This window comes from Phocoena phocoena, chromosome 7 (assembly GCF_963924675.1).
Source record: "Phocoena phocoena chromosome 7, mPhoPho1.1, whole genome shotgun sequence".
Lineage (NCBI taxonomy): Eukaryota > Metazoa > Chordata > Mammalia > Artiodactyla > Phocoenidae > Phocoena > Phocoena phocoena.
The window spans coordinates 100,726,496-100,746,657 of record NC_089225.1 but is presented as its reverse complement, the minus strand read 5'-3'; the positions used below and the strand labels follow the sequence as shown (position 1 = coordinate 100,746,657).

The 20,162-nt window shown below is 37.0% G+C and overlaps 1 protein-coding gene across 1 annotated transcript; it reads left to right on the top strand.

The window, feature by feature from the left end:
• The first annotated feature begins 13,386 nt into the window (after positions 1–13,386).
• SCG2 (secretogranin II) lies at positions 13,387–18,956 on the top strand. Its single transcript, XM_065880747.1, has 2 exons — positions 13,387–13,484; positions 16,670–18,956. Exon 2 carries the CDS (start codon positions 16,684–16,686, stop codon positions 18,532–18,534), a length of 1,851 nt encoding a protein of 616 aa, XP_065736819.1. The 5' UTR covers positions 13,387–13,484; positions 16,670–16,683; the 3' UTR covers positions 18,535–18,956.
• The last annotated feature ends 1,206 nt before the right edge of the window (positions 18,957–20,162 follow it).

Genomic DNA, 20,162 nt, shown 5'->3' with positions numbered 1-20,162 from the left:
ACCTACAGAGAACTCTGAGCCTAAGACCAAAAAGGGAAGATTACCAAGTATTAGAAACGTGGTAAAAACAGACTAGTCCTCAACTGAAATCTTCTTTATATAACCAAGAAATTTGTGCAACGAATACATTTCAGGCTATGACATTCAGCATTACTTGATGCTATGCCTACACGTGGCATAAAATCACTTCCAATAGTGCTGTGGATATGCTTTCCATACATTGGGAAACATAGATGCATCTAATTGGCTCCTTTGAGAACAGGAGTCCCAGGAAAAAGAAGGACAAGATCCTCACTGCAAATTCATCTCATCATTCTTCTCTGGGTAAGTCTATGACAGCAAGGTTATAGACATTCAAGTTACAATATGTCCCAAACCAGTTGATTTCAATATTTGTATCAGTCAGGACAGGCTAAGTTATAGATGGTAACAAACAACACTCCCAAAACCAATAAAACAACTTTATTTCTTGCTCACACTACATGGCCATGAAAGGTCTGGAAGGCAACTCTGAACATTGCTGACTGTCACTCAGGGACCAGGCTATGTCTCAAACTTTGCCTGTTGCTGTGGTGAGGGAAAGTGAACTCTGTCATATGTCCTTTCTGGCTCACAGGCTAGGACTTTCATAGGGTCTCACCCCATCATTAGAGTCCAAGAAGTTTAATTCTAAATATGCTCAGAAGAAGGAAGAATCAGAAATATTTTGTGAAGAGTACTAAGAGCTACAATAATAAAAAAATTAAAGTCGCATATTCACTTGAGCATCTGTATATGGCTCTGGAGCTGCCTGATTAAAAAACACACTATAATATACATATAAATATTTGTATTCCCTTTCATGGGATTCAATGGACCTCAAGTTAAAAATCTATGCTCTAATAAATGAAGTAACTGCAAACATTATTTTTAAAGAACCAAAATAGTAGCGAAGAGGGGTAGAACATTTTCCGAGCAAGGAGAGTGATGTGAATGAAAATGGGTCTGAAGAGATTAAGTATATCTTCTGGTAGAAAGGTTTACACAACTGAAACAGAAAACCTAAGGATGTGAGACTGGAGAGATTTGGGGGAACATTAAGAAAAAAAATCAGTGAGAAACCTTGGACTATGGAAAGTTAACTTATTTGGTATCAGTTGAGCAGGGGAGACTCATAATGGAAAAATGTTGAAAGATAATTTGCTACTGTGTTTTTAAGGATTAAGCCCCATGGTTTGTACTTAGTAGGCAATTAATATAAACTGGCTGTTTGATTTTGTTTTAAATCAAACACACCTGTCATTCAGTCAACAGTATTTCTTGAGTGCTGGCTCAGATTAGAAACAGAAATTATTTTCCTTAAGATGCAAACACCTAAGTTCCTGGAGGAAAAGGACATGTGTGGAAGGAGATTAGTGATAAACCTAATCTCCTGCTGGGGAGAGATTCTTAGAAAAACCAGATATAAGAGGATGTGAAAATGGATGGATGAATAAGAAAGGAGCAACTGGGAAGACTTATCAATGGTTGGGGAAAGGAGAGGGGCAAGGGAGTGGAGAGGGAGAAAGTGCAGGAATGAGCTGAGGACATAATGATTCCATGGTTGAAACCAAGGGGCAGAGATGATAATTAATCAGGTGATACCATTGAGAAGGAGATAAGAGATCGGAGAGAATTTGGTTGGCTTGATATGTTTATTTGTAGATGTTATTATTTTTAAGGTTGGTTTGGATGGCTTTTGGGTATAGGGTAAGAGAAAAAAGGATCCTTGGCTTCATGTCCTCAAAGAGATTATTGTCAGCTGGGAAGAGAGTAATCTAAGAATTTCCCAAACAAATGTTGCATTTCAACTGTAATAAGTACTAACCAGGAGAGATAATGTGGTCCATGAGAGAATATTTTGCTAAGAGGTTCCCAGATGATGCTGATATTCTGATCTGGGACCACACTTTGAGGATCTCTACTCTAACATGTACTTTACATCACTCCACTTATAGTTCAAACAGCTTCAGTGTCAAAGTAGTTAGATGATTTGACTTGTGCACTAAATTCTGGACCAAAAAATCCTAGAAAAATATTGACTGTGATGTGGAATACAGACACAATGGCTGGATTTGGGGGAGAAGGTTTTAGGTTTTAGGAGATTATTTTCAGCTCTGTACCTTATATTATATATGCAAGTGCCCTATCTCTAGAACTGATATATTGATTTTATCAAAACAACACTCTAAAATCTATGCAAAGGCTAAGTGAACTGTAAAAGTCATCTGGTAAGGCAGTGGGAGCCCCGGACACAAAATGCTAAACTTAACTGTAATAATGCTAAACTTTGATCTTAAAGACTCTCCTACATCTTACTGGGCTTCTTATTAAAAGGAAGGGTAGGAGTATGTAGTTGGGTTGTTTCCAAACAGAAAATATCCCTATTAAAACATTTACATGTAAATCCTTAAAGTGTTGATTCACAAAACAATTATGCCAGGAGAACTTGAAAGATTGAGACATTCAGTGTTGTTTTAGGTAAAGTAATTAACTTCTAGTGCACAAACTTCATTCTCCCAAAGCCCACTAAAGGAGCAGATGCTCAAACATGCGTGGTATTAGATTAAGAGAATGGTACTTTCTCTTCCTCCAAGCACCAGCTGGTTCCAGAATCCAAAGGCAATGGAGAAGAAAGCCTAAATTTATTTGGTTTAAGTGGTTCTCACTGAGGGTTTATGAGAAAGATCATACTTTAGTACCTAGAAGACAAATGCAAAAATAATTTCACAGCTGATCCTCATTTCACAAAGAAAAGAGGCGCAGGGTCCAAGGGTTAGAAGGGCCTTAAATGTTATCTAGTCCATATAGGGCCACCAGTAATGTGGTATCTTGATAAGAAGAGCAAAAAAATTACAAAGAATAAACAAATACTAGAATTATAAGTAGCTTACTTTTCTTTATGTATAATTTAAAATTTTAATTCAAATACTAGAAAATGTTTTACAAAATAAGGGAAAGAGTAGAAAAACATAGAGTGCCCCTATAATGAAAGAAAATTTTTCTTAAAAAAATTTTAAACATAATTTGCTAGCAGTACCTGAAGCTCAAACAAATAAAGGCAGTTCATTTGCATAAGGACACTTTGAAAGGATTAAAAAAATCCAAAATGGAGTGTGTGAAGCTTTGACAGTAGAAATAATAAAAGGTTAACTCAATTGAACACAATATGTTTTCGGCCAGCCATTGTCCAAGGCCTCTTAGAAACTAATGATTTTGTCTGGAAAACTAGGTAGTTACAGTATTAAGTATACCAGTTACTGATTTATACGTTCTCTGACAGGCTCTGCTTTTGCAAGAGAAGTGAAAAAACATTTTACTCTTCTTTGATAGTGAGTTTTTTTGCGGTACGCGGGCCTCTCACTGTTGTGACTTCTCCTGTTGTGGAGCACAGGCTCCGGACGCGCAGGCTCAGCGGCTATGGCTCACGGGTCCAGCCGCTGTGCGGCATGTGGGATCTTCCTGGATCGGAGCACGAACCTGTGTCCCCTGCATTGGCAGGCGGACTCTCAACCACTGCGCCACCAGGGAAGCCCTGATAGTGAGTTTTTTAAAAAAATCATCTATGTTAGGAAAGAACATTTATTAGTAAAAAATTGTACTCTAAAAGAAAGGAGTTTAAGTAAATTTTAGAAGCAACGCATCAGGATGGTAAAGAGTCAACAAGGAGTATAACGAAGAAAAATAAAAATAAGGGAAGAGAGGAAAACAGGTGAGGAATGAGCAATGAAAAGTAACCCAGTGCAGACCACCCCTATCCCCTGGCAAGTGCTGGAGGACCTTAGGTCACATATGCTGCAGACATGATCCTCCATGAAAGTCTTGTCTTCCAAGGGAGAGAAAGATGAGGGAGGAGGTTAGAGTCAGAGAAGAGGGGAGAGAAAGAGGAGAAGGCAGATGTATAGGCCTTCTGGATCTTAATAGCTTTCATATAAATTGAAACAAAATGAGAAGTGTAATGGAGTGGAAGAGAGATATTTTCAAACTGAAGGAATACTAAGGCAGAAGACTGCATGTAAAAATGATAGGAACATCAGAATCTGGTCTAAATGAAATATGAAATTGAATAACAAAGGACAAAATGATTAAGATTTAAGAAAATCTGATCATAAAATGAAATTTAGTCCATTCTAATTATTTAGATTTAAGTTGTGAATGATTAGCTTGATATTAGCACCACGGTGAGGATGCAAGCTAATTTAGTAAAAACCATTATCATAACACAGGACATAATTACTTTGAAAATGTCCAAGATATAGAGCTTTGCTTCTTGGAGGCAATGATAATTGCCAGTTTAGACCTACCAGAAAATTAAAATTTTGTGAAGAACGTTTAAAAAGATCTTACCTCAAGCTTAGTGATAAAAAGATTTATGTTATCTTTAATATACATACTCTAAAAGATTTCACATCAACATGAAGTTTGCTTTCTCTATGCATATTGCACTTTAACTTCTTCTCCAAATAAATTTCTATTAGAGAAAATAGTTCCCTTTAGAGCAAATAAGTACTGGCAAAAAATTAATGACTTCTAGAGATATGCTAAATATAACTCACTGAAAAATCTGTAAAACACAGGCCACTGAATAGAATTTCCAAATTCAAGAACTACTCTCTTATTTGGAACACATTATAATATGCCCCATAGCATCAAGGAAGTGATCTGATGTCGACTCTTGTTTTCCATTTTTGCTGCCACAGATAGGAGTCTAAGCCTGTGCCATCTGAGCAGTGACCAGGAGAAACAATTGGGACAACCCCTGAGGAATTTTGTCAAAGTGACTATATTCTAGACTTGGATCTTTAATTATTGGATCCATGCCATGGTCATTTCTGTATTCCTATCACCTAGCAGAGTGCCTAAATCATAGTCTTTATTATGGAAACACCTTTGGAAAGAACTAGGTTCAAATCTTACCTCTATCAATTATGAGGGAGGAAACAGTAGCCAATTTAGTTATTTCTGAGTTTCAGTTTCTTCAACTGCAGAATGGAGACAAAAATAACTATATATTAGAGTTGACATGAGGGCTAAATTAGGTTGCTGAAGCTCCAAGTACAGTGCCTGGAATGTAATGGAACTCAGTAAATTATAGGTGTTTATCATAGTCTATAGTAGGCAAGAATTCAGTTACTCACATATGGCTCATAGTTCTCCAACTCCTTTAGCTGATGGAGCCAGTGCATCCCAGTGGCTGCCTCCTGACATCTCACTTCTACTTGGAGCTTTTGAATGAGGTTTTATATGGATTTTGGGTGATTAAAGACATTCTCAGGAAAGAGGTTGACTATGGGACCTTGGAAGAACTATAGCTTCTAGTCCTTGCCAGAAAGCTTAGTTCCACATATATGCACTAGCCTGATCAAGAGTGACTTCCTTACAGAACAAAGATGGCAGAGTAGAAGGACGTGCTCTCACACCCTCTTGCAAGAACACCAGAATCACAACTAACTGCCGAACAATCATTGACAGGAAGACACTGGAACTCACCAAAAAAGATACCCCACATCCAAATACAAAGAAGCCTCAATGAGATGGTAAGAGGGGTGCAATCACAATAAAATCAAATCGCATAACTGCTGGGTGGGTGACTCACAAACTGGAGAACATTTATACCACAGAAGTCCACACATTGGAGTGAAGGTTCTGAGCCAAACATCAGGCTTCTGAATCTGGGGGTCTGGCAAAAGGAGGAGGAATTCCTAGAGAATCAGACTTTGAAGGCTAGTGGGATTTCAATGCAGGACTCTGACAGGACTGGAGGAAACATAGACTCCACTCTTGGAGGGCACACACAAAGCAGTGTGCACATTGGGACCAAGGGGAAGGAGCAGTGACCCCCTAGGAGACTGAACCAGACCTGCCTTCTAGTGTTGGAGGGTCTCCTGCAGAGGTGGGGGATGGCTGTGTCTCACCATGAGGACAAGGACACTGGCAGCAGAAGTTCTGGGAAATACTCCTTGGCATAAGCCCTCCCAGAGTCTGCCATTTGCCCCACCAAAGAGCCCCGGTAGACTCCAGTGTTTGGTTGCCTCAAGCCAAACAACCAACAGGGAGAGAACCCAGCCCCACCCATCAGCAGTCAAGCAAATTAAAGTTTTACTGAGCTCTGCCCACTAGAGCCAGCTCTATCCACCACCAGTCCCTCCATCAGGAAACTTGCAAAGCCATCTTAGATAGCCTCATCCACCAGAGAGCAGACAACAGCAAGAAGAACTACAATCCTGCAGCCAGTGGAACAAAAAGCACATTCACAGAAAGGTAGACAAGATGAAAAGGCAGAGGGCTATGTACCAGATGAAGGAACAAGACAAAACTCAAGAAAAACAACTAAATGAAGTGGAGATAGGCATCCTTCCAGAAAAAGAATTCAGAATAATGATAGTGAAGATGATCCAGGACCTCAGAAAAAGAATGGAGGCAAAGATTGAGAAGACGCAAGAAATGTTTAACAAAGACCTAGAAGAATTAAAGAACAAACAAACAGAGATGAACAATACAATAAGTGAAATGAAAACTACACTAGAAGGAATCAATAGCAGAATAACTGAGGCAGAAGAACGGATAAGTGACCTGGAAGACAGAAGGGTGGAATTCACTGTTGCGGAACAGAATAAAGGAAAAAGAATTGAAAGAAATAAAGACAGCCTAAGAGACCTCTGGGACAACATTAAACAGAACAACATTTGCATTGTAGGGGTCCCAGAAGGAGAAGAGGGAGAGAAAGGACGAGAGAAAATATTTGAAGAGGTTATACTCGAAAATTTCCCTAGCATGGGAAAAGAAATAGCCATCCAAGTCCAGGAAGTGCAGAGAGTCCCATACAGGAAAAACCCAAGGAGAAATGTGCCAAGATATGTAATATTCAAATTGGCAAAAAATTAAGACAAAGGAAACTTATTGAGGGCAGCATGGGAAAAACGACAAGTAATATACAAGGGAACTCCCATAAGGTTAACAGCTGATTTCTCAACAGAAACTCTACAAGCCAGAAGAGAGTGGCATCATATACTTAAAGTGATGAAAGGGAAGAATGTACAACCAAGATTACTCTACCCAGCAAGGATCTCATTCAGATTCAATGGAGAAATCAAAAGCTTTACAGACAAGTAAAAGCTAAGAGAATTCAGCACCAACAAATTAGCTCTATAACAAATGCTAAAGGAACTTCTCTAAGTGGGAAACAGAGACAAGAAAAGGACCTACAAAAACACACCCAAAACAATTCAGAAAATGGTCATAGGAACATACATATCGATAATTACCTTAAGCGTGAATGGATTAAATGTTCCAACCAAAAGACACAGGCTTGCTGAATGGATACAAAAACAAGACCCATCTATACGCTGTTTCCAAGAGACTCACTTCTGCCCTAGGAACACATACAGGCTGAAAGTGAGGAGATGGAAAAAGATATTCCATGCAAATGGAAATCAAAAGAAAGCTAGAGTAGCAATACTCGTATCAGATAAAATAGACTTTAAAATAAAGAATGTTACAAGAAACAAGGAAGGACACTATGGAATGATCAAGGGATCAATCCAAGAAGAAGATAAAACAATTACAAATATATATGTACCCTCCATAGGAGCACCTCAATACATAAGGCAACTGCAAACAGCTAAAAAAGAGGAAATCGACAGTAACACAATAATAGTAGGGGACTTTAACACCTCACTTACACCAATGGACAGATCATCCAAAATGAAAATAAATAAGGAAAGAGAAGCTTTAAATGACATAATAGACCAGATAGATTTAATGGATATTTATAGGACTTTCCAACCAAAAACAGCCTATTACACTTTCTTCTCAAGTGCACATGGAACATTCTCCAGGATAGGTCATACCCTGGGTCACAAATCAAGCCTCAGTAAATTTAAGAAAATTGAAATCCTATCAAGCATTTTTTCTGACCACAACGTTATGAGATTAGAAATGAATTACAGGGGATAAAATGTAAAAAACCACAAACACATGGAGGCTAAAAAATACGTTACTATATAACCAAGAGATCACTGAAGAAATCAAAGAGGAAATCAAAAAATACCTAGAGACAAATGACAATGAAAACACGTCAATCCAAAGCCTATGGCATGCGGCAAAAGCAGTTCTAAGCGGGAAGTTTATAGCTATACAAGCTTATCTCAAGAAACAAGAAAAATTTCAAACAATCTAACGTTACGCCTAAAGCAATTAGAGAAAGAACAAACAAAACCCAAAGTTAGCAGAAGGAAAGAAATCATAAAGATCAGAGCAGAAATAAATGAAATAGAAACAAAGAAAACAATAGCAAAGATCAATAAAACTAAAAGCTGGTTCTTTGAGAAGTTAAACAAAATTGATAAACCATTAGCCAGACTCATCAAGAAAAAGAGGGAGAGGACTCATACCAATAAAATTAGAAATGAAAAAGAAGTTACCACACACTCCACAGAAATACAAAGCATTCTAAGAGACTACTACAAGCAACTCTATGTGAATAAAATGGACAACCTGGAAGAAATGGACAAATTCTTAGAAAGGTATAACCTTCCAAGACTGAACCAGGAAGAAATAGAAAATATGAACAGAACAATCACAAGTAATGAAATTGAAACTGTGATTAAAAATCTTCCCACAAACAAAAGTCCAGGACCAGATGGCTTCACAGGTGAATTCTATCAAACATTTAGAGAAGAGCTAACACCCATCCTTCACAAACTCTTTCAAAAAATTGCAGAGGAAGGAACATTCCCAAACTCATTCTATGAGGCCACCATCACCCTGATATCAAAACCAGACAAAGATACTACAAAAAAAGAAAATTACAGACCAATATCACTGATGACTATAGATGCAAAAATCCTCAACAGAATACTAGCAAAAAGAATCCAACAACACATTAAAAGGATCACACACCATGATCAAGTGTGATTTATTCCAGGGATGCAGGGATTCTTCAATATGCTGAAATCAATCAATATGATACACCATATTAACAAATTGAAGAATAAAAACCATGTGATCATCTCAAGAGATGCAGAAAAAGCTTTTGACAAAATTCAACACCCATTTATCATAAAATCTCTCCAGAGAGTAGGCATAGAGGGAACATACCTCAACATAATAAAGGCCATATATGACAAACCCACAGCAAACATCATTCTCAATGGTGAAAAACTGAAAGCATTTCCTCTAAGATCAGGAACGAGATAAGGATGTACACTCTCACCACTATTTTTCAACATAGTTTTGGAAGTCCTAGCCATGGCAATCAGAGAGGAAAAAGAAATAAAAGGAATACAAATTGGAAAAGAAGTAAAACTGTCACTGTTGGCAGATGACATGGTACTATACATATATAATCCTAAAGATGCCATCAGAAAAGTACTAGAACTAATCAATGAATTTGGTAAAATGGCAGGATACAAAATTAATGCACAGAAATCTCTGGCATTCATAAATACTAATGATGAATAATCTGAAAGAGAAATTAAGGAAACACTCCCATTTACCATTGCAACAAAAAGAATAATACCTAGAAATAAATTTACCTAGAGAGACAAAAGACCTGTATGCAGAAAACTATAAGACACTGATGAAAGAAATTAAAGATGATACCAACCAATGGAGAGATATACCATGTTCTTGGATTGGAAGAATCAATATTGTGAAAATGACTATACCACCCAAAGCAATCTACAGATTTAATGCAATCCCTATCAAATTACTAATGGAATTTTTTACAGAACCAGAACAAAAAATCTTAAAATTTGTACAGAGACACAAAGGACCCTGAATAGCCAAAGCAGTATTGAGGGAAAAAAGTGGAGCTGGAGGAATCAGACTCCCTGTCTTCAGACTATACTACAAAGCTACATTAATCAAGACAATATGGTTCTGGCACAAAAACAGAAATATAGATCAGTGGAAGAAGATAGAAAGCCCAGAGAGAAACCCACGCACCTATGGTCAACTAATCTACAACAAAGGAGGCAAGGATATACAGTGGAGAAAAGACAATCTCTTCAATAAGTGGTGCTGGGAAAACTGGACAGCTACATGTAAAAGAATGAAATTAGAACACTCCCTAAAACCGTACACAAAAATAAATGCAAAATGGATTCGAGACCTAAATGTAAGACTGGACACTATAAAACTCTTAGAGGAAAACATAGGAAGAACACTCTTTGATATAAATCACAGCAAGATCTTTTTTGATCTACCTCCTAGAGTAATAGAAATAAAAACTAAAATAAACACATGTGACCTAATGAAACTTAAAAGCTTTTGCACAGCAAAGGAAATCATAAACAAGACAAAAAGACAACCATCAGAATGGGAGAAAATATTTGCAAATGAATCAACAGATAAAGGATTAATCTCCAAAATATATTAACAGCTCATGCAGCTCAATATTAAAAAAAAAAAACAACCCAATCCAAAAATGGGCAGAAGACCTAAATAGACATTTCTCCAAAGAAGACAAACAGATGGCCAAGAGACACATGAAAAGCTGCTCAAAATCACTAATTATTAGAGAAATGCAAATCAAAACTACAATGAGGTATCACCTCACACCAGTTAGAATGGGCATCATCAGAAAATCTACAAACAACAAAAATCTACAAACAAACAAATCTACAAACAACCCCTGGAGAGGGTGTGGAGAAATGGGAACCCTCTTGTACTGTTGGTGGCAATGTAAATTGATATAGCTACTATGGAGAACAGTATGGAGGTTCCTTCAAAAACTAAAAATAGAACTACCATATGATCCAGCAATCCCACTACTTGGCATATACCCAGAGAAAACCATAATTCAAAAAGACACATGCACCACAATGTTCATTGTAGCACTATTTACAATAGCCAGGTCTTGGAAGCAACCTAAATGCACATCGACAGACGAATGGATAAAGAAGATATGGTACATATATACAATGATATATTACTCAGCCATAAAAAGGAACGAATCTGGGTCATTTGTGGAGACGTGGATGGATCTAGAGACCATCGTACAGCATGAAATAAGTCAGAAAGAGAAAACAAATATCGTATATTAACACATATATGTGGAATCTAGAAAAATGGTGCAGATGAACCAGTTTGCAGGGCAGAAATTGAGACACAGAGGTAGAGAAAAAACGTATGGACACCAAGGGGAGAAAGCTGGGTGGTGGGGGTGTGATGAACTGGGCGATTGGGATTGACATGTATATAATGATGTGTATAAACTGGAGAACTAATAAGAACCTGCTGTATAAAAAAATAAATAAAATAAAATTGAAAAATTAAAAAAAAAACCTACTCTCTTAGCAACTTTCAAGTATACAATATTGTTAATTTTGGTCATTACACTGTGCATTACATCCCCAGAATCTATTCATCTTGTTAAAAAAAAAAAAAAAAGAGCGACTTCCTTGAGTGTTGTTGAGACCTCTGCTGAACCTACTCAACCCTCTAAGAGTAACCTTGTGGAATTTTCTGAGGCTGTGTTGATACTGGTTGGTTCCACTGGCCACACAGAACTACTGGAAAGCAAGTCAGGTGAAACTCAGAGTGGCTTATCTTTGTCAAGATTTAAAAAAATATTATCATGTGTGTAAACTAACAAAGATGTCTGCAAATGAGCTGATTTCATTGAGGTAGTGCTTGAGAAATGAGATTTGTTAACTCAGGTCTCTTCAACTTGGTGCTTAACCTTGCTCGAAAATCCCATCATGAGGCATAAATAGATTAGACAAATTGGCCACAGGACTCCAGTTTAAGCCTGTATGAGTTCCATGTCAATCCACAAATGATGGTCTACCACTCATTAGGAATCAAATAGATTTACCAGGAGATCAAAGAGAGAGAATGAAGGGCTACTTTTCCCAAGATTATTTTTTTTCCTAAGGTTTTAAACGATCTCTATTTCCTTGAGGAGTCCAAGAGTATTGTGGTTTACCTAGCATCGTTAGATATCATTAAGTAAAACCTGGTAATGAGAAATCTCAGCTCAGGCTTCTTTTCCCAGGACCCCCACCGAATTTCTAGATTGAGCCGTGCTCCCTGCTGTCTGTTCTGGCTGACATCTTTCTTAGTACTTTCCAATTTATAAAAGTCAAAATAATCTGTTTGTCTCTCATCCCCACCAGGCCAAAGGATCCTCAAAAGAAAAAAAGAGCATATATATATGTATATATATACATATAAATATGTATGTCGTCATCTTTATATCTGGCAGTTAGTAGGCATTACAACTTACTGAATGGATAAATCAGTGGCTGATTATTCATTTAACAGAGACAAAAGGGATCTCTTATACAGCAAGATTCTTTTGTATACTTAAATTATATTTCAAAATATACTGTTATTAGGAGAATCATATCTTTAATGAAATGAAGTTAAAAATTTAGACTTATATAAATTATTAAAATATATAATCAGGTTACCTGGTAAAGCACAGGAATGATTATGAACTGCAAGTCTGAAAGGTTGGAGTTGGAAGTATTATATTATTCCCTAAACTGGTCCCATTTATGGAAGGTATTCAATTCATCTGATTCAACTGGAGAAGGAAAATATTCATAGTATAACTTTAGTTACAAATGAATTACAGTTACATATGTGTCACACTTTCCTCAAACAGTGAATGTTTTTTTTTCTTATTGGAAGTATTTTCAACTTCTGAACTTCCCTTTTTGAGATCAAATGTTGTAAAAGATGCCGACAGATTCATATAAAATTATTAATTACTAGACCTGAGACCTTAAAAATACTTCAAAATTATATTGAGGCTCTAAAGCAAAATTCCAACTCATTAGAGCCTTAAAGGTAACTCACATAAAAAAGAGAAAACTTTTTTATTCAAATAAATATGGTTTTAAAAACAATGCTCCTTGTGGTTATGATATAAAATATGATTTCATATTCATAATGTGTCTTCTGTTCCTCTTGGAGCATACTGAGGAATGGTAATGTAATTTCTTTGTGACCACTGAAGGAAAAAAAAAAATAGTCCTTGTCTGTAAAACTTTCTTATAACGATGATTACAACAGCAACAGCAATAGGAAACACTTATCACAAGCTATTAGAACATAGACGAGATTATATTGCAATTAGCCATGTCTACCTGATGGATTTTTCTTTCTAAGGGAAATTGTGCAAAGCATTTTATTTCAAGCCTCAAAGATTTTGATAAAAGAAAAAAAAGGAAACTGCAGTTTTTGCCACAAAAAGACAGGTGGCGTAAGCATGCAACATTTTTTTTTTTTTTTTTTTTTTTTTAAGATATATAAAGTGCTTATTTTGTCTCTGAAGAAGCTCGCCTATGCTCGGGTTTGTGGCTGAGCCGGTGACGTCAGTGTGGCAGTGCGGTGTCAGGCGCGGCGGCTCCCTATAAGCCGAGGAGCTGTCCGGGTGCTGAAACGGTCCGAGCAGCTCACGCAGCGGGCCACGAGGAACGTGCTGTGGACGTTCTCTGCCATATAAAAAAGAGGTAAGACTGCCTTTCCCTTTGATTTACTTGAAAGTTCTAAATTGCGTGTTCTCTCCTTAATTCTTAGCTAAGAAGAAAAAGACCAATTGGCAAGCTTGTGTCTATAGAATAGCTGAACAGCGACCTGCTGCTCATCAGCCAATGTAAGGACACTATGTATGTGTACGTACATATGATTGAATCTGTGATTTACACCACTTGCTGTTAGGCATTTACTAACCATAGTGCTATTTACATAATCATATATAAGAAGCATGAAAAAGTTTAGGATATTTGTGTCAATACACATTATTAATGTAAAGTTAACCAAGCCTGATATTTTGTTTCTTTCCTTAATTTATTGTTTCTTCCCCTAAGAACCAGATACAAGGCCAAGGATATAATTTATATGCTTAATATTCTTAACAGTAGGTTTCCAATGATTCAAAGGCTGTTAAACACGTTAGTGATAGAAGTAACCAATTTTGGAATTAGGTTTTTTTTTCCCTTTGACATTTACCTTGCAAGAGCTCAAAGTTAACTAACTATATAAAATTATTTGCCCAATTGGTATACTCTGAAAAGGCTTACGTTATTATTTCCTAGTTTTAGTCCTAGGAAGGTAAGATTAGAATGGGCTTCCTTGTTTATTCAGGGTGCAATATTATCTTGGGTTACAGGTTGGATATGACCATGGATTACAGAGAGATCATAATTTGGAATGTATGAGGAAACCATTGATAACTGTAAAAACTATTATTATTATGCTTTGGTTGAAAGAGGTTGTGCAATATTTTGCTAAATATTTTGAATGGGACAAATGTTTCTTTTTTCTGCATCCTAACTAGTTGAATTGCTCAAATTTGATATATCCAACTGCATTTAATGCTCTAGTCTAATTTCAATAGAAAAGACAGTTTAACTTACAAGGCTTTAGTTCAAACTCTATAAAATATTAGAGCTGTTGAAACCACCGTCACTACTTAGATGAGCTGCTACCTGGGAAAGAAATCCCTTGGGTCTTACTCAAAGGCAATAACTATGTCATCCAAACTGAATCTGAATAAATGACCAAACAGTAGCTCTTGTTAGGCTGTGGTTTAAATAGCTGCATTGGGTATTTTGCCCCAACTCCACAGCGAAGCCCACCTACAAGATAATGATTTTAAAGACCAGCACATAACCCATCTGTTAAATATACTTCAGGTTAATGGTCTCAAAGAAAATAAGTTCACTAAGATTCTTAAAACTACTAGTCCAAATGCCAATGTTGAAAATTGATTTCCAAATCTAAATTAATCCTGAAATAGTATAAAGAAGAATGCATAATGTACTTTTACTCAAACCTAAGAATTTATGAATACAATTTCCTTTAGTAAACATTGATTCATAGCAAATATTTTAGAAATTTTCTCTGACATGCCTTTAAAGATTTTCCTTTCAGTAAATTAAGTAGTCAAGTTAATGGGGATCTTTGAAATAAATGTATATATTTACTAACTAATTTTAATAATCATTTTAATAAATAAATATGTGCTAAAGAAATTTCTATAATTACAACTTTTTTTTAGGTTCTAAAAACTGAGAACATTATTTAAATACCAATATAATCCAGTGAACAATGATATTTTCTACAATTGATGTCTAAGCTAGTAGATAATTGTACCTACATAACTTAGCTTATATATCACAAAACCATAATTCAGGTAAAATATCATGAACAAACATAAAATTCTTTTACATTTACTTTATTTGTAACAAAAATTGCAACCTAAACCTATTAAAATAGGTTTAAATGCTATCAATGCCAAAAGTAATACATGTAAAAACTAATCCTTTTGCTAATTCATACGTGAGACTATCAGGGCTTGGAGGAAAAAAATGAATGAAAAATTTTAAGTAGGAAGAATTCAACACATTGTCTGTATTTATCTAAATTGGGAGTTTCATAGTGGTTATTTTAAGATATTCTAACAGTATGAGTCATTTAAGATTTCATAGGTCCACACCCAAATAGACACAGACATAAGTCAAGCTGAATCGGAACACTCAGAAGTTCAGAAATAGACTGGTTAAGAAAGCTTATGTTCTCTCTGTAGCATCTGTTATTATTTACTATACACTCTTGAGGGCTGAGGAAAAATATAACCACGATTGCATTTTACAAGACAGTCACAATAAAATTATTAGAAGAAATATGGAGTGCAGATATTTTTAAACAGTTTATATTTTAGTACATTTACACTGAAATAAACTTCACTGGATATCATGGATTTATTACTTTTTGTAACTCTGGCTATTGTGCTTGTGTGTCCTGACAATACTCTGTGTGTTATTACATGTCAATCAAGATGAGTAATTATAAAATACCAGACTTCTAAATTAAATATTTTGGAATTCAATGGGTAAATAAATACTGCTTTGGGGATATTTAAAGAAAAACTTCATTAGGTTTACCTACTAGCTGGAACTTGAGATGACCCATATTCTGGAGGTCATTAAGGTATAGACCTTCCAAAATTAATAGTATGATTCAGTGGCAGAGTGAGAACAAGTTATTTCTGAAAATGTATGTGAATGGGACTCATCCACAAGATAATTCAGTATGATTAACATTAACATGGTGTATCACTTCATCATATATAGTAATGTCACTGCTGCTTTCTGTGTTTCTACAACAAATTAGATGGACAATTCAGGAAGTAAATCACATGCTTTTTGATAAGGAGATAACTCTGTGTGTGTGTGTGTGTGTGTGTGTGTGTGTGTACATGCATGTTTTAAGTTAAGCCAGCTAATTTTTTTGCCAGTGATTTCAGAAGGAATGCTATACAAGATAACTAAGACTCATCTTGGAAAGTCTTTATTTAACAGAAACAATGCATACTACAAAACAAACAACATGTTTTATAAATTAAAAAATAAAATTTGAGAAACTTCCTATCAGTGATTTTGCTATTATTTAAACCAAGAGAATGCCATACAAATTTGATGCAAATGGCTAACAATTTTGCTAAAGATTCCTGTGGTTAGCTTGCGAGGATTGTGTAGGAAATATTTATAGATTTTAAAAAGAGTCATCCTAAATTAATGTGGAATAATGTCTACTATGGTTTCTTTTTCCCTTCAATGGTCAATAACCTCTTTTGCTATAGCGTCTATTAGTCTGTTTCATTTGTGTTAACTCCTGTTTTCTGTGCTTTAAGGAAATCTTTCAAACATGGCAGAAGCTAAGACTCACTGGCTTGGAGCAGCCCTGTCTCTCATCTCTTTAATTTTCCTCCTCTCTGAGGCTGAAGCAGCTTCATTTCAGAGAAACAAGCTGCTTCAGAAGGAACCAGATATCAAATTGGAAAATGTCCAAAGGTTTCCCAGTCCTGAAATGATCAGGGCTTTGGAGTACATAGAAAAGCTCCGACAACAAGCTCACAAAGAAGAAAGCAGCCTAGACTACAATCCCTACCAAGGTGTCTCTGTTCCCCTTCAACAAAAAGAAAATGGTGACTTGCCAGAAAGTTCAAGGGATTCCCTGAGTGAAGATGAGTGGATGAAGATAATACTTGAAGCTTTGAGACAGGCTGAAAATGAGCCCCAGTCTGCACCAAAAGAAAACAAGCCCTATACCTTGAATTCAGAAAAGAACTTTCCAATGGACATGCCTGATGATTATGAGACTCAACAGTGGCCGGAGAGAAAGCTCAAGCACATGAGATTCCCTCCTACATATGAAGAGAATTCCAGGGACAACCCCTTTAAACGCACAAATGAAATAGTAGAGGAACAATATACTCCTCAAAGCCTTGCTACGTTGGAATCTGTCTTCCAAGAGCTGGGGAAACTGACGGGACCAAACAACCAAAAGCGTGAGAGGGTTGATGAGGAGCAAAAACTTTACACAGATGATGAAGATGATATCTACAAGGCTAATAACATTGCCTATGAAGACGTGGTTGGGGGAGAAGATTGGAACCCAGTAGAGGAAAAAATAGAGAGTCAAACCCAGGAAGAGGTAAGAGACAGCAAAGAGAATATAGAAAAAAATGAACAAATCAATGATGAAATGAAGCGTTCAGGGCAGCTGGGCCTCCAGGATGAAGATTTCCAGAAAGAGAATAAAGACCAACTCTCAGATGATGTCTCCAAAGTAATTGCCTATCTGAAAAGGTTAGTGAATGTTGCGGGAAGTGGGAGGTCACAGAATGGGGAAAACGGGGAAAGAGCAACCAGGCTTTTTGAGAAAGCACTTGATTCCCAATCTATTTATCAGCTGATTGAAATCTCAAGGAATTTACAAATACCCCCTGAAGACTTAATTGACATGCTCAAAACTGGAGAGAAGCCAAATGTATCAGTGGAACCAGAGCAGGAGCTTGAAATTCCCCTTGACCCTCAAGACATCTCAGAGGTCGACTTAGACCATCCAGATCTGTTCCAAAATAAGATGCTCTCCAAGAATGGCTACCCCAAAACACCTGGTCGTGCTGTGGCAGAGGCTCTACCAGATGGGCTCAGTGTTGAGGACATTTTAAATCTTTTAGGGATGGAAAATGCAGCAAATCAAAAGCCTCCATATTTTCCTAATCAGTATAACCGAGAGAAGGTTCTGTCAAGACTCCCCTATGGTCCTGGAAGGTCTAAAGCAAACCAACTTCCCAAAGCTGTCTGGATGCCAGATGTTGAAAACAGACAAATGGCATATGAAAAGCTGAACGACAAGGATCAAGAATTAGGAGAGTACTTGGCCAAGATGCTAGTTAAATATCCTGAGATCATGAATTCAAACCAAGTGAAGCGAGTTCCTAGTCAAGGCTCATCTGAAGATGATCTACAGGAAGAGAACCAAATCGAGCAGGCCCTCAAAGAGCGTTTGAATCAACACAGCTCACAGGAGACTGACAAACTGGCCTTGGTAAGCAAAAGGCTCCCTGTGGGGTCCCCGAAGAGTGACGATACCCCCAACAGACAGTACTTGGATGAAGATCTGCTAATGAAAGTGCTGGAATACCTCAACCAAGAAAAGGCAGAAAAGGGAAGGGAGCATATTGCTAAGAGAGCAATGGAAAATATGTAAGCAGCTTTCATTAATTACCCTACTTTCACCCCTCCCACCCCAAGCAAACACCAACATTTCTCTTTAGTGTGTTGACTTCTATCTTGTTCACACTGTTATACCTTTAAATGATGTACAGGCAGGTGATTCCATTTCACTGGGGTGTCTACTTCACTAGCTCTGAGCTGTTCTCTTGTGTATGGATATGTGTAAATGTTATGACTTCTGAGTAAAAATACTAATCATATCCCTTATTCAAGAAAGATATCTATGATAGTGTTTAATAGTGTATCTAATGGCTGTGGCATTGTTGATGCTCACATATGACAAAGAGTGTCCTATAATTCTCTTGAAAGTTTTTAATACTTATTGAATTATTTTGTTACTGTCTGTAGTGTTTTGTGGAGTATTGGAGCAAAAAAAAATAAAGCATTATAAATATATAGTTTTATTTATAAGGCCTTTTCTATTGTGTGTTTTGTTGTTGATTAATAAATGTTATTTCTGGACAACTGTGGGTTATTCATTCTGGAAAACCAGAGACGGTGACTATGGAGCAAGCAGCATGGAGCTAAAAGAGAAAATCATCACCTTCCACAGTCTATCCAGGTAAGAAATAAGGAATTTAAACATATGGCCATACTACACATTTGTAGAATGCAACATCCTCTAGCAGCCCACTACCTAATGCTTGCCTGTAGTTTTTCTCATATTTATGATTATGGAATAAGACTTTTGGTATCATATTTATACCTTTTACCCTTGATTTATATAAATGCAAACATTTAAGTCTTCCATAACCAGCACTGAAAAAGAAGAGATATGTACGGGGCAGTCAGAAACAGTTATAGCAATCTACTATATTGGAAGCAATCTACCTATTCTCACGTCACCCTGGTCCCCAGAAGACAAGGCAGCTACTATTTTGTATGGTTTGAGAGGGGCCAAAGGATCCCCAAACTGACTGTCAGGTAAGTGAATGGCTTAGGCACAGGGGGAATACCTCAGCTGCCCTCTCTCTTGTCCACGTGTTAGAGAGAATCCTGAGTGGGCTAAGCAGTACATAATTGTCATGATGTGCGTCACTTCAGGGGTAGATGCTATCAGCATCCTGACATATCAACAGGGAATCGACAACAACAGCAGCAAGAAAATATATAGAGCAACAAAGCAACAGTGGTCGTAAAAAACCAAGGAAATAAATCAGAGTTGCTATTTACTGAATATTTATTTTGCACCAGGCACGATACTAAACACTTTATCTCATTCAGTTTGTACTGTATCACTGTCAAGCGTCACTTATTATCACCCTTTTACATCAGAAAAAGCAAAACTCAGAAAGTTTAAATAACTTCTCCCAAGTCACCCATTATTATAAATTGCCAAAGCCTGTGTTCTTAACCACTTTACTACACTGCCTCTCTGGGGAGGGCCGTTTCAGCTGAGGGATGGGGCATTGGATGTGGGGTGGTGGGAGGCTTATGTAGTCTCAGTATGGGTCACTTCCAAGGGAGGCCAGTGTGTGTGTGTGTGTGTGTGTGTGTGTCATAGGTGGGGGGGGGGGGGGGAGGGACAATCCTGGAATGATTAAAAGGCAATGAAAAGGCCCTGCACACCTTGGGGAAAACACTGAATGTAGGGTTTCCTAT